We start from the raw sequence: 22,749 nt of genomic DNA, 5'->3' as shown, positions 1-22,749 counted from the left end.
CCCAAAAGCTTGTGAAATTCTCCTAAGCATTTTTTTCCTACACTAGCTCTGACAACCTAACCTTTTTGTACATACCCCTTCTGATACATACCCCATCTATGTACATTCCTGACTCTTCCTCCCCACCCCACAAGAAATGAAAGAAACGCAAAGCGTTTAATGCATCATAAGGACTGAGAACATGGATCCATGTCTATATTAAGGCATAAAATTAGTAGAATTTATTGTTCAATGGAGCAAACTGCTATGAAGTGCAAGGAACGGGTCTTGTTACAGATGCCATGTGAATCATAACTTTGATATTTCCTGATGTGTATTTAAAACTCCAGCCTCCAATAGAGTATTTCTGGATAACATTACCATGTGTGCCTACAACATGTGCATGAAAACTATGCATCCACACTGACTGTTAAATAGCAGGATTGCTACAGCAGCTGTCTGAGCTGCAGGTCCCTCTCTCAAAAACTAAGACTGCTCCTGTCCAGCCAGATGCCAACTGTCAGCCGGCCAGGGCATGTGCTGCTGCTGCCCACATACCCAAACATGGCCAAGTTGTCACCACGTTAGTCAGGTCTGTCAGAATGGCCGTGTGCTGGCATCACAGACAGGCTACGCAGGGGTGGGAAGGCCTCCAAAGGCTGGCACAAGCATCTGGTGGAAGAGGGGCAACAATGGCATGACTGGCTGAGTGGCACAGGGATCACAATGCTGCCTGAAAGGAGACATTTTTATTGAGAAAAAGGAACAAGTAACTTCTGCACACTTTTCAGAGAAGTCCACAGAAATGGGTATGTTGTTCTACATAAGCTTCACTCCAGTAACTTGGAGCAGACTGGTCTTGGTTCCTTCATTCCTACTAAGTTTTAGAAGTCGGAAGGGTCGCTACACAGATCTGAAATATCTCCTACGCCATGTTCATCGCAACTTTTGAAATTACAAACCCATACATAAGAGAAAGCCTCAATAACCCTCCAGTTGGCTTCTAAACTTGCTTGTGTTCGAGATTGTCTGTTCTTCTCTGCCAAAATACCCTCACACTTACTCTCCTTGAGCTGCTTCTTTCCTAGCGGAGTTGGCCACTTTAGCCCTGATGGTCAGAAGCAGAGCTGGTACTTTCCATCTCTTTTCTTCTGTAACCTGATCTATTCCTTCTTCCCTAATAAACCTCAAACTTTTCAAAAAAAGGTCTTTTTACAATCCAAAAGCAACTGTAGGAATCCTGCAGTAAATCCACTCCTATTCCAGAAAGCCTTCAGCACCAGAACTTACACTGAACTAAAGTTTCAGCAGAAATCACGTGGGATAGTTGGCTACTACAGGCTTTTTATTTCTGCTCTTAAATCTTGGAGGACCTAAAGAAAGCCAAAATACAGTTGCAGTCATAGTCGTTTCACATATTTACTAGACTCAAAAAGATTTTTTGAGAGGCAGAACCTTTCCCTACCCTCAAGCCCCCAGTGTTATTACAAGCTGACTTCCCTAAAGCATTTATCATGGAATCATGTAACCTTCCCAGGTTTCAAACTGGCATGGCAATGGACTGGTCTCATTCACGGCCTCATAAAACACGCAAGATTACTGGTTTTCAAATTACAAGTCACAGGCTTGGTCAGACAGAAAGCCCATTAGGAAAGCTGCACACAAGATCCTCACATGCAAAGCCACCACAGTTTGTGGGCTGTCTATGTGGTTTAAAAGCTTCTATCAGCCTGTCTAAAAACGCTCTGACAAAAAGAAGGAGAACCAGTTAGAGAAGAAAATCAAAGCCTGAGAAGTTGCAAATAACAATAGAGAGAAATAAGTCAGCTAATAATTTTAAGTAAGAGTCATAGCCTTCAAGCCTTCCCATAACAGACTTATCACTTGAGCTGTTTACTGCAGATCAGAAAGTCTAACACTGGATGGCCTTTGATGGTTTTTTTTTTGTTTCTAAAACATACTCTTTTGCAGGTGATTCATAACAAGACAAATTCTCAAAGGGAGCCCAGTTACAGTGTGGGAACTCTTAGTTTCCAAAACAGAGGAGAAGGTAGGATCACTAACAAGTTCAAAGTGTTCTTTCAAAACATTAAGTCTCATACGCCTCTAAATTAGCAAACAATTTTATTCAAGCCCTTTGTTCCCAGTTTCAGTAAACCTAAAAGGGAGTCAACATACAAGTAATTCAGCGGTCAGGAGAACATGGAGGACAAGGATGATCTGAAAGTAAATATTTAGAGTAACGTGCTATCTTCACAGAAGCACAGAACAGTTGAGGCTGGCAGGAACCTCTGGAGAGCATCACGTCCAACTCCCCTGCTCAAAGCAGGGTCAGCTAAGGCAGGTTGTTCAGAGCCAGGTCTAGTCGTTTTGAGTACCTCCAAGCATGGAGACTCCACACCACCTTGGGCAACCTGTTCCAGTCTTTGACTGTCCTCACAGTAAGGAGTGAGGAGTTTCTTTAGCTCACAAAGGGCTTTCCTTTGTGTCCACTGATTCACTGCTACTGACTCAGTTCTATTTGATGCCTGCTGTCACCAAGGGATATGACATCACTTGCGTCAGCAATGACATACAAGGCTACTGACCCATCTACAAGAACGGACGAATGGAGCACAGCTACATGATCAAAGGAAGTCACTGTTCAATGGAACAGGAAAGCTGCATTAGGCGTCTAATTACAGGCCTGGCAGGATCAACCTGATCAATGTTTACCACTCCGCACAGCGCGCTCAGTGCATGTAATTGTGTGAAATTGCATTACTCAGCCTACAGCCTCCCTCAGGAGGAGGAAGGAAGGAAAAGGGGCCCAAGGCAAGAGATTCATATCAGCCAAAGTCTATGTATTGATACACAGGAGTGAGAGTGGATTGCTATCGGTGCTTTCTGACCAAATAATTTTTCTCCTTTAAAAGCATGACAAATAACAACAAAATAAGATCTCTGCTCATTAGTCCTACCTACAACATCAGATGAATATGTGTTTCCCAAATAATCCTCACTGCTTCCCACTGCATGTTGCCACCCACACTGCTCCTTACTGCTCCAGAATTCAGAACCTGGATTCTCTGTTTGCAGTAGTTTGGTTCCTCAAGTTTCTTCAGGAAGCCACATGCCTGGGTACACTAACTGTGAATGGCACTGCTACCAACGACTGAGGGGATGCCTATCAGAGAGAGGTAAAAAAAAAAAAAAAAAAATCTGACTCCCACCAGTGTTTGGAGCAGACTCAGCTTCTGTTCATGGGAAGACACTAGCAAAAAGCTCTCTAGCTACTTCAGTAGCTAGCAGAGTGGGTATTTCGGTGGTAGCTTTTAGCAGCTCCCTCTCATGACAGTACACCTTTACTGCTTTTTGTTGCTGAGATTGTAAATCCATGCAAACTACTCCACTGTTTAGTACAACCTGACAGCCAGGGCAAAATGAGCTGTCGCAGCAACCAAGGATACTGTTTCTAGTGTTTAATATCCCTTTAAAAAAATTCCCCGGAGACAGAGAAGCCAAAAGATCTTTAATTTTAGACCAGGGGTATGCAAGGACATAAAAAAGAAGTATTACTTACTAATAGCCCCTGTGTAGGTTGGCTGTGTAAGGTCTTTTGGCACCTTCCTGTAGATGTCAAACCTGAAAGAGGAAAAGCAACAGCCATAAAACAGGTGGAATATTTCAATACATTTCATGTCCCCGCAGGGATGAATGACGCTGAAGTTTTTCCATCCAGCTTTCCAACAACATTTTTTCAGTTTGAAAAGCGTATGAGAAGGAAAAAGGAAACAAAACAAAAAATCCTTTTCCTTTTGTACAATTATGTAACTGCACTCCTTCTTGGCCCCAATTTCCACAGCACTTCTCTCCGCCTCCCTCTGCCTTGCTGTCAATGGATCCATGCAATCTGAACTGTGAGAGGTGCCAGGGAAGAAGGCGTGCTGGACAAGTTTACAGACCACTGTAAAAGGAAAAGGATACTCTACAGACTCCTGAATAAAGAGGCCTGGCAAAAAAAAACAGTGAGACACAACCTATATTGCCCCTTGTAGTTTTTATCCTACAATAGCCAGAAACTGACAATACCAAAGTCAGAAATCAAGACAAGAAACCTGCCCTTGGACACTGCATACACAAGAGAAATTAAGCCAAGAAGTTTGCTACTCCCCCAGCAAAATCTAGTTTAATATTAGACCTTTGTTTTGATTCAGTCATATCTTTTAATATCCATATGGCTCAGCTCTGCTATTTTAAACTCTCCGTGGTTAAACTTTCACTGCCCTTATGATGTTAGCTGTATTATTGCCTACAACCTTGTGTTTCTGCATGTTCAGCCGCAATGCAGGTCTGACATCAGTTTTTCCACCACTCATAAAAATTAATTAATGAACTAAAAACATACACACCCCCTAAAGAAGGAAGTGACTGGCTCTCCCCCCAAACAGACTTTTTTTGGATATACCACAAGTCAGTGAGATTTGATGCTTTTTCCAGCCCTGGAGAGGCATAAGATTCACCGGCTTCCAAATTCCTACTCTATATTGCACAAAGATGAAAAACCCCCATGTTTATTCGGTACTTCCCACTACACCAAATATACTGGGAGTTTAAAAACTAGATCATCTTTCTTTTCTTCACTCTTCATCTGTTGAGATCACTGGCAACTTGGAGGCACTCGAGTGAACAAAACAGCATTTGCCTTGCATGAGACTAGATGGACGTTGTGTAGAAGGAGAGTAAGGGAGGGAAGGAGAGCAAGTAGAAAGATAGTTCATCTGCTCAGCTCAGGTCCTGAACAAGCTAGGTAATCACTTAACTGTTCCAACAGCCCAGTGTGATACATGTGACAGAGCACGCTGCACAGGATACGCATGGAGCTATGTGTTTTTATGACTCTATTCACTGCCATCTCCTAAATAGATTAGTAATATTCCTGAAGCAAACAGTCCATTTATGGCTCTCCAGCTACCCCGAGAACATCTGGAAAGTTCTGTTTACATTCTTTCCACATACACCAAAGCAACAGCAGCAGCGGATGGTAAAGCAACCCAGAGTAGCTGATGACTTCATGGTCTCACAGCCAGAGGAAGTAGCTGATGGCTCCTGCTCACAGCCCATTAAATGCTGAAAGCCGGCATCGTCTCGCCAAAGTCACAATAATAGATCAACAGGGCTAAAAAAGCTGAGAGAGAAAGACAGAGAGAGCACATGAACATGCAAGAGCTGCTGAATGTGACTGAACACTCCTGTTAGAAATAGGAAATAGCTCTATGCTGGATTCAGTTAAAAAAGCAGCATGTGGATACTATAAAAGGAAGTTTGTTCTTACAACGAGAAATATTTACTAGTTTTAAAATGATGACCCATCATAGGATAAAAAAAAAATAAAAAGCTTTTTAAATAACTCAGTGGAAAGCTGATGTCATGGCAGGCTTCTCTCCTCTCAGACTGACATTTTAATCACACCCAAACCCCACAAATTTTTACATGCCGTAAGTAAGCTAGGATTAGGCAAAGACACTACAGAAAGTGATCGAAGGCTCCCAGCCATGTTCATCGCCTGGCTTTAAGTGCTTAAAAGGCAGTCTGCCCTCTCGGTGCTATTCTGCTTCCCATCTCTTCTACCACCATGTTACATCCCCTCTCTCCTCTACTACCACGACACACAGCTAAAAAGGGCTTTAAGCACGTCTCTGGATCTGATTTGCCTGGAGTTTTGAGAACTCTCGGGTCTGCCCTTACAGTCTGAAGCCTCCCTGTGAGCACAGTACAGCACATTCACAACAGTTGTCACCTGAGGCCCTTAAATCACTTTCAGGATCACTTAATGTGTGAGCACAGTGAGCGTACACCGCTTGCTAAGCAAAGGACACCCGGTAAACAGCGTCCCAGCCTTGAACTTACAGTCTAGAGGCACATACAGTAAGAGCACAGAACAACCCAGGAGGACCGTATGAAGCTTTAACGGCTTCGTTTTGTAGAATGAACACCTTTTTAGATAAGGACAGACACTAAGGAGCAACACAGAATCACGAGCAGACAACGTATGCAAAAGAAGCAATGAGAGCAGACTGGATGGCAGGGAGGAAGGAGGAAAGTTCAGTCGAGATCTTATGGATGAACGCAGAAGCTTTAAGGACAACATCCAGAACCTGACTCAAGCAGCAGAGGAGGTGTATTTCAGCTTGCAGAAGGATGTTGAAACGATCAAAACAATTAAAGTTAACAGCAAGGGAACGGAAAGAGACAGGTTTGGAATAAGAGACAAACTCTGTTGGCTAGCTTTTGCTCACGGACACAAGATACCGGTAAGTCCAAGAGACTACCAAACCAGAGGAAAAAGGACTGGATATGTGAATGTATCCTAGGAGAACATTCATCTGCTTGGAAAATACATGCTCTGGATTAGGAGGGTTTATACTTTGGTAAAGGAAAAATACTCTTCAGGGTCCCAGGCATCTTCCCATAAAGCATCTGATACTGACCACAGCTTGAGACAGTACAAGCTTAGTCTGATTCAGGATGGTGAAAAACAGTAGTGGGGTTTATGCATTCAGAGAAGAGCAAGCTGGAAGCCCAAAAGGATAGCAAGACATCAGGCTTCGAAGAGAAGGATGGAGATGTTGGCATGGCCAGGGAACAGAGCTATCTTCTCAACTCTGATTTAAACTTGGAGTTAAAATAAGAAAAAAAAATTGCAGGGAATTCAATGACAGCTTGAAAAGTATGTTTGTGAGACACAAAAGATATGACATCTGAAGAGCAAGCAGAGGATGGAACCCCAAAGAAGGCCTCATTAATTACATATAATTCTAATAATTCACTAAATCAGGTAAACTTCTCAAACAAATCCATGAAGTTGACAAGTTATTGTAACAGGAGACCCTACACCCCAAGAAATCAGAGATTTGTGAAACCATAGCTCCTATCAGACCTAAGGGTTAAAAATAGGATTAACTTCTAGACTCTACTAGACAAACCCCTCTCCTTTTGCCACCAGGGCCTATGTCACAGAGCTCAAAGCAATTTCAAGGCATCACTTACACTGTCCTGAGAAGAGGAAAGAATGAGGATTAGACACCGCAGATGATTTGTAATGTATGAGGGAGGAGGCCATGGAGTTGTATGCATGGTAAAGGGCAACAGGTTTTACTTGCCCTCAGGTCAGATGTTCCTGCAAGGACCTACCTGCAGTAAAAATTCCACTAAGCCTCCAGGTTCCTGAGGCATTGGTCACTTGGAAGAGTATTTGTACCCTGGGAACAGAGAGGAACCTTGTGCTCTATGTATTGCAAAAGCTGCCTTACAAATCTCAGATACTGGCACATTCAAAGCAGTGGAAGATATTACTAATGCTGGAGGAAGACTGGATGTTCAGAAAGGTTACGCCAGCCAGCTCATAACACAGCGAGACATGCTGTACTACACCGTGAATATCCACTTTGATGCCCTGTGGTCGTATCCAAAATGACCATGAGAAACCAGGATGTAGATTTACAGCACGTTCACGGCCTCACAGTAACTGCTAAGTGAGCTCTCTTAACCTGCAGTACTGCACAGCGGTTTACCCCGCTTTCACGCAGGGATGTATTACTTTACGCTTACAAAGCATGCACATGTAGTTTCCACAGGACGACCAGCGCTTTATTTATATCTAGCTTTTGGCAACTTTCATCCTTCACTCAGAAAAGCAAGACTTGTAAGGCGAAGTAATGTCTTTGATTCAATCAACTGACACGGCTGCAGAGTGGAAACAACAAACTTTTTGCTAGGAAAATTCTTCCTCCAGGTCATACGTATCCTCATAAAGGGAGGGCTGGACCTTGCAGTACCAGAATACAAGGCTAAAGATAGAACTAGGCTGTCATCAGTATAACAAAGGAATTTCCTGACACATCCAGTGTATATCTATTCTCTCTTCTTTCAATGGAGAGCACGGTCGCAAACAAAGAAATAAAAAAAGGCTATTTGGCAATGTTAGAGTTTCAAAGGAACCAAAATTCATAACTAACATCAGGGAATGCTACAGTAATTTTTTTTTCTCAATCCAATGCTGAAAGGACGTAACCAAATACTTTCTTACCTCCCTGACAGGAATGTCAACAAACTGATCAAACAGCATTGTAAAGAAGAGCAGCACAAGGATCATTCTTAAACAGGTTCAAACAGAGAATTCACAAACCTTGGCACGATGAGGCAGCAGTCCTGCTGTCTGATGGACAGGTGTCCAACAGCTCTCTCAGAAACATAGAAATTACACGTTTAGTCTCATCTTACTGCAGTTGCACAAGCGGATAGCGAGGTACAACTGCAGATGGGGACACATCAATGGAGCCAAACAAAAGGATGAATTAGATGGACTTCAAAAGCTGTATCTAGATTAATATGAGCTGCTGCTATTTAAACATTTTTTTTTCTTCAGATAGAAGTATACATTCTTTGTGTTAACTTTTCAGGATCTCCTAGAGCCACAGAAAGCACCAAAGTGTTTAACAAGCCAGCGGCAGATGCAGTAGTGCTCATCTGAGTGGGACAGCCACAAGCAATCATGTCCAAGGCTGGCTGCGCAGAGGCAATGGCAGGTCAAACAGAATGAAGCAAGCCAACATCATCAGCCCTGGGGTGATTCCTGACTTCCCTCTCAAATCTATCAGATTGACAGTGCAAGATGGGTGACGGAGGACAGAAGATGTCTACCCAAACACTGTACTTTTTTGTAGAGTAGATACCTCAAGTGCCTGCCCTGAGAACAGAGATGAGCTCACTCCCTCAGCAGGAGCTGCTACGGGCAGGGCCCTCTGCCAGCACGTGCTTTATATACACTTGACCAGTTTCAAGTCTGGATCTGAAATATTTCAGGAAATGAAGTCATAAATACATTATTTCAACTGAAGATTATCACCTCCCCAAACAGAAAAATCCTCTTTGACATCTTCGGTGTCTGAAAAAGAGCTTCAATAAAACTGCTACAGTACATCTCTGTAAGATGCTGTTAACTTCTTCACAAGCAAGAAGCAAAGAACTTGAGGCAATTAAAAAAAACCCCAACTTGTAAGTAGAATTAACTAGACGGTGGTTAAATTTGAATGTCTTGTAGAAAAGGGAAACTTCAATATCCAAAGGAGTTCATATCAAAGAAGGAAGAACACAATTCCTCCTTCAGTTTACAGCATTTCTTGCAACCCTCAAGCATGCTTACCCCTCCCTGACTCAAAACCAAAGGAGCAATGCACTGGACATGTCACCTAGGGCAGACATTCAGCGCACAGCTTACAAATCTCCCTTCCTACTGACTCACTGCGCGGAGTCACTGCAAAGAGACCGCCGATGCTTCAGCTCTGTCTGCGGAGCACTGACACACAACTGTGGAGCGAGTAGCACTGGGATGTTTTCATGTACCCTTCTGCAAAGTCTCTTTCTACTGATTTAACTAACGGGCAAGATTGTTTTGCAGCTCTTGGACTGTATTTTGGATTCCAGTTAATCAAGCAGCCAAGTAAAAGTGCTCCGCTTTCACATATGGCACTTGGGCACAGAATAGAATTCAGGCACCGTAAATCAGCAAACATAAATTTTCATCCCTTTCCACTCCTCAGATGACTCAGAAATTTAGCTTTAATGCTCACAGATCGGGGAAAAATGGTTTTGTTCTTTAGGCAGATTATGTTTTTTCCCCAGAAGAACTGAGTATTTAAACATTAGTTGTCTTTCTGAAGCATATTGGCTCTACTGTAGGTACTTCTGCAGCACGTACTGACAGGGGATGGTGTTCAGAGAACACGATCATTCATTACAGCAAATTACATTTCTGATGTCAAAGATGATTTAAAAGAAAATTTAAAATCAATACCATGGCTGACATTCCACCTTTAGCAGCTCAATGGTGGCGCAAATACATCTTGTCATCTTGCCTTAGCAGCAAGGGTCCCTGGCTGTGATTCACACAGAAGAACGTGCGTGTTGGAACAACGCTTGGTTCTCCACCTCCCGCATTAACCGGATTTTGGAAGTGCCATCTATTTTTCAGCAAATACCACATTTGAAGTTGAGGTCACTAATTCCTGGTGACATTACTCACTCACAATAACGAGCCCAGTGCACAGTGAACAACTCCCTTAATTCTACTGCACATCAGCAGCTTTGAGATCTGTTTGAAAAAAGGAGATGGCCTGGTGCTGCTGAACCCATTTGCTTCATTAACAAATAACTCTACTGGGAGTGACTTGCAAGAACAACACATTTAACAGCAGAAATGTAACTTAACTATCAAGTTAACCAAATAACTGAAATTTTACAGCAGATTTGACTAAGCTAGACAAAGGGAAGATTATCAAGTACAGATAGAAAAAGTTAACTTTGAAAATACTATAAAGATTATGTTGCTACTGCAATAAGAAATCTGAAGAACTGCGGAGCCAGTGTTTGTATTCCAAGGTGCCGCATATTGGAGACCCAGCGCTGGACAAGTGCTCATTCATTATAAGAAGGGAGCAACATCTCCATCACAATCTAGCAGATACCATAATGTCTCTCAAAGAGAAGAAAAAGGGAATGAGGGAGATGTCCCTAGGGTTTCCAATATACAGGGGAAAACCCAGATAAGGAAAAGCCAACTGGTGAAGCCTCACAGCCTGAACTGCCCCAAAAGGTCAGCAAAAACTCCAGCCCTCATTGCTTCCTTCTTGGTAAGAAACATGACTGCTCTGAGAAACAGAAGGGCTGCAGGTTGAAAAAGAGAAAGGTAAGGCACCTATGACGCATACACAGAGGCTGGTTGGTTGTCTGAAGAAATTAAGAATAACATACCTTCCCCAGCTGAGATGGCTTCCTGGATCAACAAAAGCCCTTGGTTAAACATTTCATGAAGTTTAAATCATACAGCACAAATGAGCAAAGAAATAATAAACCCTTTCTTCAGTGGCAGTCAGCACTTCAGTGGGAGGTTGTGGGGCATTGATATGGGTTGTATCACTCAGAAATCTGTTGAAATTCCCTCTTCTCACACAGTATCTATGCATTTGCAGTACAGGTTAATTCATTCCCAAAACAGCTGCGTAAGTCAGAAAGCAGGAGTAAGTCTGTCTTTCCAGAACCTTTTCAAAAACATGACTGTGTCACACTCAAACCACTGACCCTTTCCTGCACTACGAAAGCAAGCTTTAAGAGGTGTCACGCCAGCTAACACTGAATTTGTAGACCAAGCTCTCTGGTCCACAAAGTGAAACAAGGTACGGCTGCAGGCCTCAAATATCAAGAACGTGAGAAAGCTTGATGTCAGTATTTCTCCACATACACAGCAATCCCTGACTAACGTAACAAAGAGCTTGCCTGTTTCTTACAGTCTATTCTTTACGTACTCACCAGAAAATGGAGCTACAACGTGGAGGAGAATTTCTGCCATTACACACTGTACTCGCCACATTCAAGAAATACACCACCACAGGGGTATCCCACGCAGATTAGACACCTTAACTTTTAAGAAACTCATTCTTCCAAAAATAAGGTGCTTTTTGTCAAATGAAGATAAAGCACTCTATTTGTTAATTATACTGGTTTGGGTTTTTTTTTTTTTCAAATGAATAGAAAAAACTCTGCCCCAGAGTGCATTTCTAGGAACCTATATTCATTCAAAACAAGCACCTCAGACTGCTTTTGATGAAAACTACAAAGACTGTGAAAGGTACACAAAGAGTAAGGCAACTGCTAAACACAACCTTGGACAGAAAGCCCACGCAGGTATCCATTTCATCTTCCGTAAGAGTCATCTTGAGGCAGCTTTGTCTGATAACAGGTTAGAAAACATACAGTGTCTTCTCTTCTTTGAGATCATCTACCATCTACCATTTAGACACTCTAAATAAATTCATTTTTAGGCCACATCCTTCTGAATTACACCAGACTCTTTAATTACTGCATGTACACATCAGCAAATCCAGCCAACTATTTCTATTCAGCTGCCACTGGAGAGACGAACCATGCTTAACTTTGAGAAGAATTAATTTTCCCTGGAGACAAGGACATAACCTCGGGATTTGTCACTCTACACACTTTTATTCTTCCTCTTTTCCCATCTGCCTCCTCAAACACTTCTGGTTTATTGCTGTATTACAGGACATATGATTCAGAGATCAGAGATGATTGGTTGAGTCACCTTTATTCGGTTCCCCACAGGAGCTATAGATCTGATGCAGTGACAGACAATCAGCGCTTCCCACTAGATTTGTACAGCTGTATCTATTTTTAAGTTTGTCATTTCATGACAGAAGAGGTGCATTAGCAGTTCAGGAAACCAAGGCGGGTGTGAAGTGGGGAGAGAAGAATGAGCAACCTCAACCCCACTTCAGGAAACACGTTTAAGTGCACATGAAATGAGCTGGAACGACGGCTCTGAAGGGTTTTCAACCCATCCTCAGTATGGGCTACTGCACAACTTACTTTCCTTGTGTTACTGCTGCTACCACCTGTGGAAGAAGCATCCCTACAGACAGCAGATGAGTTAACGGACTATGATTCATTCAATACCTGCTGCTATTAAGGCACTCAACAGAGATACCACTTACAGTTGAGAATCCAGCGATTCACTTTGCATAAAATGCTTTCTCATTTACAAGGAGGACGTGGGAAGCACAAAGAAACTCAGTCATGATAAATGTAAGTCTGAATGTCAGATGGACTTAATCCAAGACGACTGTGCACAAACAAACTCAATTTTCTCTCTCCAGGAAAACTTCAGCACAGGTTGGTGTTGCAAAAGGGAGATCAGAATTTAGTCACTACGTCTGTCTCAGAAGTTTCCTTCTGCGCCCCAAAATCAGTGTAGCTTGGAAGCAGAAGGGAAAAAAAAAAAAGAGAGGCCATACTCGATATCTTCTATGTGAATTCACAGAATGAAAAGGAAGCTATGAAGAAGACTGTTGTCAGAGCAACATCATTCAGGCTGGAGACTAATGGCAAAAGGGAAACACCCTTCCTTTAGCAGCCAGTGGTATTTCTAGAGAAACCTTCCCACCAAAGGCATGCTGGTTTGTGTCAAGGAGCATTTGTACCTTTGTGATCTGCTGACTGCTAAGGCAAAGAGATGTCCATCACCTAACCAAAGCTTAAGAATCAGAAGTACAAAGTGCATATGAGAAAACCTGCCTCTCCAACAGCTCGAGGCATGATGGGGTCTGTGCTCACCAAGACGTTTTAGAGGTTTCATGAAGCAACTCGGCAAAAGAGCTGGCTTACAGAGAACACCCACTGAAACATCTAGTAACCGGCACTCCTCCTACTCCACAACACAAATATGAAGTAAAACACATTCTCAGGCTGTAGCTACTAGTCTAAGAAGGGAAGAAATTGCTGCCCCAGGACTTCCTCTCTCACTGCTTCTTTGAAATAGATATTTTTAAAAATAAAGAAAAAAAGATATTACAAGGTTCTAGAAAAACTAAGAGAAACTAGGAAAACATATAGAATACTCTAGTGCTACTAGAAGAAGATACAGTGGTGATAAAAGGAAGACTAGGGAAAATGTGAATCCTCTCCAGAAGGAAACAGGAGACCTGGTTACCTGGAATCCAGAGAAGGCTGAGGTACTCAACGATTTTTTTGCCTCAGTCTTCACTGCCAAGTGCTCTAGTCAGACTGCCCAAGTCACAGAAGGCAAAGGTAGGAATTGGGAGAATGAAGAACTGCCTACTGTAGGAGAAGAGCAGGTTCAAAACCACCTAAGGAACCTGAAGGTGCAGGTGGGACCTGATGACATGCATCCGCGAGTCCTGAAAGAACTGGCAGATGAAGTTCCTAAGCCGTCATCCGTCATATTTGAGAAGTCGTGGCAGTCCGATGAAGTTCCCATCAAGTGGAAAAGAGGTAACATAACCCTCATTTATAAAAAGGGAAAAAAGGAAGATCCAGGGAACTACAGCCAGTCAGTCTCACCTCTGTGCCTGGCAAGATTATGGAGCAGATCCTTCTGGAAACTATGCTAAGGCACATGGAAAATAAGGAGGTGATTGGTGACAGCCAACACAGCTTCAGTAAGGGCAAATAGTGCCTGACAAATTTGGTGGCCTTCTACAATGGGGTTACAGTGTTGGTGGATATATAGACCTTATAGCAGCCTTCCAGTACCTACAAGGGGCTTGTAGAAGGCTAGAGAGGGACTTTTGACACAGACATGTAGTGACAAGACAAGGAATAATGTCTTTAAACTGAAAGAGGACAGATTTAGATTAGCTACAAGGAAGAAATTCTTCACTCTGAGGGTGGTGAGGCACTGGAACAAGTTGTCGAGAGAAGCTGTAGATGCCCCATCCCTGGAAGGGTTCAAGGCCAGGCTGGATGGGGGTTTGAGCGACCTGGTTTGGTGGAAGGTTCCTGCCCAGGGCACGGGGGCTGGAATTACAGGATCTTTAAGGTCCCTTCCAACCTAAACCATTCTATGATTCTAAGAACAAAAGATTTTAAGCCAAAAAATCAAATCACTTAGGAGCTTAAAAGAAAAAGGTTGTTTACCAGGCAGTAACTGTTCCTCTGTTTCCTTGGGTCATTGCTCTCAAATAATGACTTTGGGATAATTCATCCCCACTCTGTCAACAAAGCGGCCTTAGCAGCCTTTGAATGCTGGGCAGTAGGAGCCGGCCAACCACACCAACAGAACAGCAGAAGCCACCAGGCACTCAGCCGTAGGGAGCTTTTAACCTCTTCAGAGACCATTTAACTCTAAATAAAAACAAGCAGGCTAACACACATCCTCACTCCACCAGCCAGCCCCTCTAACACAGAGCATACCTTTCTGGCTTTGTTCCTTCCTAGGAAGCACATCAGACACTCACAGTAAGATCTTAAAAAGTAAAGCTGTTACTTTCGTGTGATGGATACATCTAAAACCAGCAATTTAGTTTTCAATGTGACAGTTCAAACTGAGGGAAATGTAAAGGCAGAACAAACACGACAGCTGAGTCAGGTTTGCACACATAGCGCTCTCTTGATTAACAAAAGACCATCTACTTAAAAAATAAAAATAAAATCCTAGGCACCTGTCTGAAATCATTAGGGGGATTTTTATTGTTTACAGTTGTTAAAACCATACCTAGAACTACTATGAACAGGAGGAGAGAAAAAGATTAGCCTCTTACTTGTTAAATTGTTTTTATTCAACAGTGTAACAGCAGGCTGACTCCTAGCATATGCAGAGATGGCCTGAAAGACCAGTTACTCCATTCCATGTGTCTAATGACAGAATATTTGAAATAATCAAAACAGTAAAGAGGGTGGTCCTGGAGAACAACTAGTATCTGTGACAATGACAATAAAGGAACAAATGGGGCAAGACTTCCCTCTTCTTAGTGACCCAGAGAGGCGCTGGTCATCATCGGACTCCCCTGGGAGAGGAGAGGAATGAGCAGACAGGTGGACAGGTGATACAGAAGACTACTCAGCAATTTTGTAGGCTGGATTACGTACCGCAGATGCTTGAAAGCTGCTACTAAAAAAAAAAAAAGTCAGAGCTGGTCTGACTAGCAGTTTGGAGCAAGTCCCTAAATTAGGAAAGTGTGGGCTTGAGAGAAATCAACTCTTGAGTAAGTGGGCTGGAGACCTCTAAATGACAGAGAAAGGGAAGCTATCTGAACCGCAGTGTTCCCTCTACAGAAATGTCAGAACACAAGAGTGTCTCTTTCTCTTAAGAGCACCGGAAAGAGCATAAAAATCAAATGACAAGATTTACAGAGTAGAAGTTCTGTTAGAACTAATTCTCGTGGGTTATTTTGTTTTGTTTTTAATCGGGGAAGCATCAAGGACAGCATGTCTTTTTAGAGTAAAACCTCTCTTACTTTACTCAAAAAAAAAGCAGTGAATTTCAATTCTCTATGCATTTTCAACTTCTTATGGTCCTTGCTGTATCTGTTCTGGAAAAAAAGTGCCACAATTTTGTTCCATAGATCTATCAAAGAAAGAAGAATTTCTACACACCAGTAAATTCACTGTAAAACAGTCCAAAGCAAGTAGAGGTGCCTTATCATAATGCCTTCCTCTAATATATAGGAAGCATTAATTTTTCTATTTTTATGGAGAAATATTAGTTCAATATTTCATTCTGAGGTCCTTTCTTTAGATCACCCTGCTCTTCTTCCCATCCAAAGGCAAGTGCGTGCTCCGACAACCCTTTAAGAACACTTAGCTCCTACACAATCCAGCACAGATAAAAGATAATAACTCTTCTTCCAACAAAGTAGGTGCAATCTATTACTGTTTTATAGGGTGGGAAAACAATGGCAGGAAGTCAGCAGGAGGGGAAAAAAACAGGAACTACTGACTCTGAGCACTTCATCTTGTAATTGTTAATTTTTTGTTTAAATGAAATTGATGAGAACATAACGTGCAGAGAGCAGCTCAGGACAGCTTCTGGGACAGCCACGCTGCGATCCTGCGAAGGGGATGCAGCAGTGGGAGCCAACAGACCTGAATTCTGCTCTGCTTCCAGCAGTGACTCACAGCGTAACTTCTGTTCCACTCAATTAAACCTCTCTTCTTCAGCTTCTTCACTTTGCAGTGGCACCTGGTGACATTTGCCCACTTTTCATCAAGCATGTTGAAATCTACAGATGAAAAACTCTGCAAAAATACCAACTATTACTGCTGAAAGTTTCAACTTCTTTTGAAGGTCTGTACCAAGAAAGCTCCAGGAAGACATGCTTATGAATACAAACCGGATGCACGCTGCGAGAGCTAAGCCTTGGTTCACTAGCAGGGTTGTGCCTAGAGTGCACGTTTAAGAACAGTCTTGATCTGGAATGGCTTTGTGAACTGAGACACAAACTTTGAAGCATGTGGAAAGTAAAATAAGTGATCCTGTTAATCTAAGTTTCACACGGAAAATAAACACTGAATATACAGCTACCAAAGCTTGGTCCTGAATGCGAGTTTGAGATGCAAATAAAGATTTAAAGCAGGACTAATAAGCTGATACTTGTAAATACCAAGCAGTTATTAACACATTTTATAAGATTAACACCTGCGTAACAGCAGATAATATGCAAACATCATTAAGTAATCAGCTAGTCCTCATTTACACACAATAGGGTATTAACACACATACTGCAGAAGTTGAGCTTCAATGGACAAACTCTCAAGGCTTCAGAAATACGTTGCAAACTGTTCAATCCTGAACTACTTTAAGCAAGCTCTGATATGTGAAGAACCAGACAAGGAGGTAGAGGGGCTAATGTGGTTTTAAACTAGTTTACCTGTACTGCAAGCAGGTGAAGACTGCAAATTTCAAATTCTGTGTGACTGAGTTTTAACTCCCAACATCACACCAATTTTCAAAGCATGATCCTCCAAATAATTTTTTTTTGACCTGCTGACTCTCCACGCTTTTAAGCCCAGGAGTGAAATGCAGGAATAGGTTTCCTTGCCAGCCAGCTCCTCCCTTTTAATTCTAGTTCCAAGAACATAATGAAACTAATAGAGGAAGTTTCTGAAACAAGGAGGAGTACTGAGAACAGCAAAACAAGGTTAGCCAGGAGGACTGTCATTCATTATATAATCCAGCCTTTGGGTAACTGGACATTTAGGGTAAGGGGCTGAGAGAACGTCAGAGGCATCAGCCTGTGTGGCATTATGTCATCTGGTCTGCTAGTTACTTAGCAGGTACAGAATCATATAGGAAAAAAACCCAACTTATTTATTTCTAGGATAAAAGACTATGAATCCTCATAACACTTGCAGAAAGCGGGCACAAAAAATGAATACATTCTGCTCCCATTCAAATTGATTTGTTTCCAAGGAGCTAGTTCTCCTGTTTTTTTCCTTTCTGCCAGCCTCCCCCACTCCATTGTGCTGTCCTGTATAATACCTTTTTGTCAACCATGTTCTAAATTTTGTGCTCTTATTTTTTTAGTGTGTAAGAAGCTTGTTCTCTATCACCCAGGAATACACAGCCATTGCTATTGCTGAAATATGCCAAAAGTGTAAACTATTTTAGGTGGCACTGAAGAATGGAAGAGAGGAAGTGTTACAACACATTCTTTTCAAAATAAAATGTTAGGCTCAAACATATTTCAAAGGTAATTAGGAGGAGGAAAGTATTTATAATGTCAGATACTCAATGGTGGAGTCTTGCCAGCAAGCATTTTATTTCCTTTTAGGCAGTGAAGCAGGTGTCAAAATGAAGGATGGAAGAGAAATGTATTTTTAATAAGGTGAGCAAACTATACTCTGCTTCATCAAAACAGGAGAAAAGTGTCATGGAAAAAAATGTTCAAATAAGGGGACTGGTATTTAAAGGGATCCAGCCCTTCACTGGACTGTAATAGGAGCGATCGTACTTCTGAGCGGTAGTAGCGTATTATGGAGATCAGAAAGAGAGAATGGAGGCAGAGAGAACAGGGGACAGGATTAAATATATACGGCTGCTGCCCAAACTAAATAAATTGTTCATATAGTTGAACGTCTCCCTGTCCTGGAGCCTTCATCCCCTTCAAGCTCTGAGATTCTTGCTTTTGCAGCTCCCCAGCACATCCCACCATCACATCCTCCAGACGCTTCCTCCAGCACCATCCCTCACCCATTCCCTCCTTTGTGAGGCCCCCAGTCCCGAACATCTCTCCTTTTCCCAGTCTGAGAACTGCCAGCTAAGGGTTCCTCTACCTCCTGCCCTGTTCCTCTGGCTCCATCTCGCTGCCCACAGCTACTGGTTCTCAGTATTGCCACTGTGACTGGCCTCAGTAGCCAGCTCCTCAGCTCTCTCCACAGACACAAAGTCCTGTTCCCTAGCAGATGTATAATAAAATTCATACTTGGGCTGTGATTTCCAAGAAATTACCTATACAAAACTCAGAGCAAAACAAGCACACAGCTGTAGCACAGTCTTTCCCACAGCTTCTAGGAATCACAAGACATTCAGACTCTTGCTGCCTTGTACTGCTGAACACCTTAAACCAATATCTGGTAAGACAAATTTAGCATCAGAACCGTGTAAATTTGATTTGTGGATGCTGCTTTCTGAAACGTTTAAGTCACAGCTGCACTAGAACAGCACACAAATCAGAGATTTGTACAAAACAGCATGAACAAATATAATATTTGGGGAAGGAAAAAAAAAGGGAGGGGCTGTGTGAAGAAAACAGCTCGATCTTCATAAAGCTTCCCTCAAAAGCACACGAGCCAAACCATACCCTACTGCATGACAGAGGGATTTCTCCGTATCAAGAAGGGACATCTGCTAGGCTCACCATCTCACGCTGGACCAGGCCAAGAAAACCACTCCCAAGGAAAAACTACTCAGCCACTGCTCTGTGAAGTGAGTGAGCGAAGCTAGGTCCCTTTGAAAAAAATCAGCAACTGAGGCTCAGAGAGGAATTGCGACTTGCCTGAAGCCAAAAAGAGTTACAAATCGCAGAACTCTGATTGAGGGAGCAGACAATAGCGTTCACTGCTGTATACACACACACCACCAAGTCTCGCTTCTCCTCCAAAGGAATTTCTATAGGACAAAAGTCATTCTTAATACACAAGATTTAGGGGCAAAAACTTACGCTTTCCCAGAGCACCCAGTAGAGATTCAAATTAATTGTACTTTTTCAGTATCTAACCTAAAAAATATCAATAAACCTGCAGTGACCAGCTCAGGTTCTCCTATTTATATTCCAGCCTAAGAGATGAGAATTTCTACAAGTCAGTCCTGTTTTTCAGTTGCATATAACTGTATTACCTATAAGCACATACAGCTCAAATGTATCGTCTGGCTTCCAAGGGAAGTTCCTGGTTTTGACTTAGTTTCCAAGAAACACCTGTATTGTTGCCACCCCAGTACAAAAACACTACTGATACAGACCCACAGTAGCGCTGCAACTTGTAGCTGGGGATCAGGTTTACCACTGCTTGTTAGCCCAGCTACAGCTTGTTGTAAAGCAGCAGTCAGATTCAAATGTCAGTTTGGTAGGGTCACATCCAATTTAGAGTGACGTGGAATTTGAGCAAGGCTCCAAGACTTCACCTTTATCAGAAAACACAAAGTCATATTTACATTACTGGCTGCATTGGTGTCTTAGTGGGTTCTCCAACCTTGTTTTATTTACAGCACGCAGTCTACAGAAATGGACAGCGATCAGGGAGGCAAGTCCTCTGCCTTAGGATACAACTGTTTAATAAATACTAAGCAACCACGACTGCCTGAAATCCTGTTAGCAGTAATACCTGCCTGAGTACATTAACATAGCATTCTGAAGGCTTTTCTATTAAATGCCAATCTTTCTGGCTTCTCTGGATTAAACTAGATACATCTCATTTGGAAACATCCTTAAAAACCAACGAAACAAAAAAGTGAACTTCCAAACACCTACAATTCAAATGCACCTAACTGCACTGTCCAACTAACTGCAGTCTCTACTTGTTTGTGTCTGCCATGACTACTACTAAAATACTCAAACACTTCAGTGTAAGGAAGATTTTTTAGATCGTGCCAAGACTGGAGTTAATTTTTAGGGAGAACAAGTTTTCCATTTTGGGGGCAGTTGGCTCCGTACAGGAATACCTTGACAACACTTCAGGGCTTGTGCTTGGACAGAAGACGAAAAAAACCCAGAGGATTCCACCATTTCTTCTCTCATTGCAAGACTATTCTTTTCTCACCACCTCCACTATTTGAATTACATGCCTACAAAATACACATGCACACTTCAAAATACGAGCTCAACAACTTCCACAGCTTCTCAGTCCACGCTGGTGGTATTGCTTCAGCTCTGTTTACAGCATGATTCAGTCATTTTCACAGCAGTGAACTATGATGGCATGAAGAAAGCATCTGTGTCATCAACCAGTGAACAAAGGAGGACAGTTGAAGTTCAGACAGAACAATACAAGGCTTTCCTACAAAGCCAGACCTTAATACTTCTGTGCTTACTCAGGAAAAGTTTTCTACTCCAACTATATTTTAATACAAATAATGTATTAAGGAGACTTAGAAATAAATATTTACACACATGCACACTCTGTACAATCAGTTATTTGTGGCATAAACATCAATAGACTCTGTCTGTACAACTCTGCTTGCCCATCTGACTGCTGTGACTGCAGAATAATTTCTCAGGTGCCCTCAAAGGGCTATTGTTGAAACAAAGTTAGTCATGGTACCGCCTGGCACCAAAACCAACTTTGGTAATTACGTAAGGTGGCAGCAATACCACTTGGAAGGCTTGTTTACCAGCGACATTGCACAATGCGAAGTGGAACATGCTTGCCAGACGCCGCTGCAGCTCAAGACGAAAATACGCTTGCAGAGTTACCGGGCGCTCTGAAGCGGTCAGTTACGGCTTCAGCGGCTAGAGAGAAAAAGTGCAAGTGCCTGCAAAGTGTAGAGAGGCAACTATCACCAACACAGAACGTTACAGCCATCAGTTACAAATGTAGATGTTTATTTCAGGAGGGATGGCTACCACCTCAATCACTTACGGCATTTAAGATTTTGAAGAAAATCATCGTACAAGTGGCAGTGGCTAAGACTGTGGAAGCCACCATGACCACGCACAGCTTAGTACAGGGCACATGCAGCCCTTTTTGATATGCCACTGCTATGCATGAACCAGTAGGCACAGCTCATCTAATCAGGAGAAGCCATACCAGCCGGGCCTTAGCTGTTTATTCTTCTCTCTTGTCCTTTCCACATGAGTTCAGCCAAGAACACACCTGCCTGCTGCTGTTACCTTCTACAGGAGACGCACCATGAGTCCACTTGTAGAGTAAGTTCAATGAGTAATTTTGCCAAATGAACTAGTGTGTGTTGATGCAGCTAGTTAAACAATGTGCTGGGAGAGAGCAAGCAGCTGGATGGAGTACAGAGCACCACGATCTGATGAGAAATGTGGTGCTGGTTGAGACTTCACAAAGAGATTCCACATTAAAACTCCTGAGCAAGTATGCACATTTCCACTAACATTTGATATTTATTAGGCAGTGCAAAATCAACATGTAATCACCATTTCTGCTTAATAATTGGAAGATGTTCAAACTCAGGCCAAACAACTCCCATACAAGTTCAAGTAAGATTTGAGGGGTTACAGAAAGATTTGAAGTCATGACCCTCACAAACCTGTTGAAAGAAAAATTGTAGGATTATGAAAGAGAGCTTTGTTCCTTCTTTTCTTAAGCTTGAAGATTGAAATAAAGCTATTTTCCGTAGGCTCACCAGTGAATGAGAAATTGTTGTCCAAGGAGTTGCTTGGTTCGGAAAAGATTTTTCCCCTTGGACTCCAAATCGCCTACAATTTACCAGTGTGCCCTCACTAATCTGGTTGGAAATTGAAGGCAGACAAAGAGACCCCCCTGATGTTGCTGAAGCAGTCTGTATCACCATTCTGCAACCGTGCCAGGTCAGATGTCTTCAGCATCAGTTTGCCTATTCACCATCACAACTCTCAGGTCTGAATTAAAACCAAGCATACCACCTCTCCTAAAAGCAGTAAGGTTGGAAGTGTGTCAGCTTCTGTTAAGACCAGACAATTTGATTTCAAAAAGACATACAGGAACCAATGCAAAGACTTACCTGTGTCCCAAAACAACAAAAATGTTGTTTATATCCGAAGCAGAGTACCCACATAAAAAGTATAATTTATTACAGATGTGCCAAAGAGCAGCTGACTATGGAGCCCGTTGTACTGTGCAGATGGAATAAGAGTCTTTGCCACAAAGAACTTCCACTCTAAATCAGTATTTAAATCTAAATCCCTTCTGAGCCTGGCTCCTTTCCCATGACCTCCAAAACAGCACAATATACTGTTACTTCATTCAAGTTATCAA

At 42.3% G+C, this 22,749-nt stretch overlaps 1 protein-coding gene across 1 annotated transcript in view; it reads right to left on the bottom strand.

Annotated features, from left to right (window-relative positions):
- ERGIC1 (endoplasmic reticulum-golgi intermediate compartment 1) overlaps nucleotides 1–22,749 on the bottom strand; it is a 62,376-nt gene that overhangs the window by 35,566 nt on the left and 4,061 nt on the right. The window contains exon 2 of the mRNA XM_086758874.1: nucleotides 3,542–3,603. Coding sequence (XP_086615000.1) covers nucleotides 3,542–3,603 — 62 coding nt within the window. The remainder of the gene's footprint in view (nucleotides 1–3,541; nucleotides 3,604–22,749) is intronic.

The sequence above is a fragment of the Chlamydotis macqueenii genome, chromosome 14, assembly GCF_036417535.1.
Source record: "Chlamydotis macqueenii isolate bChlMac1 chromosome 14, bChlMac1.mat, whole genome shotgun sequence".
In the NCBI taxonomy this organism is placed as follows: Eukaryota; Metazoa; Chordata; class Aves; order Otidiformes; family Otididae; genus Chlamydotis; species Chlamydotis macqueenii.
The sequence above is the reverse complement of the archived record's forward strand: the minus strand, read 5'-3'. Positions and strand labels throughout refer to the sequence as shown.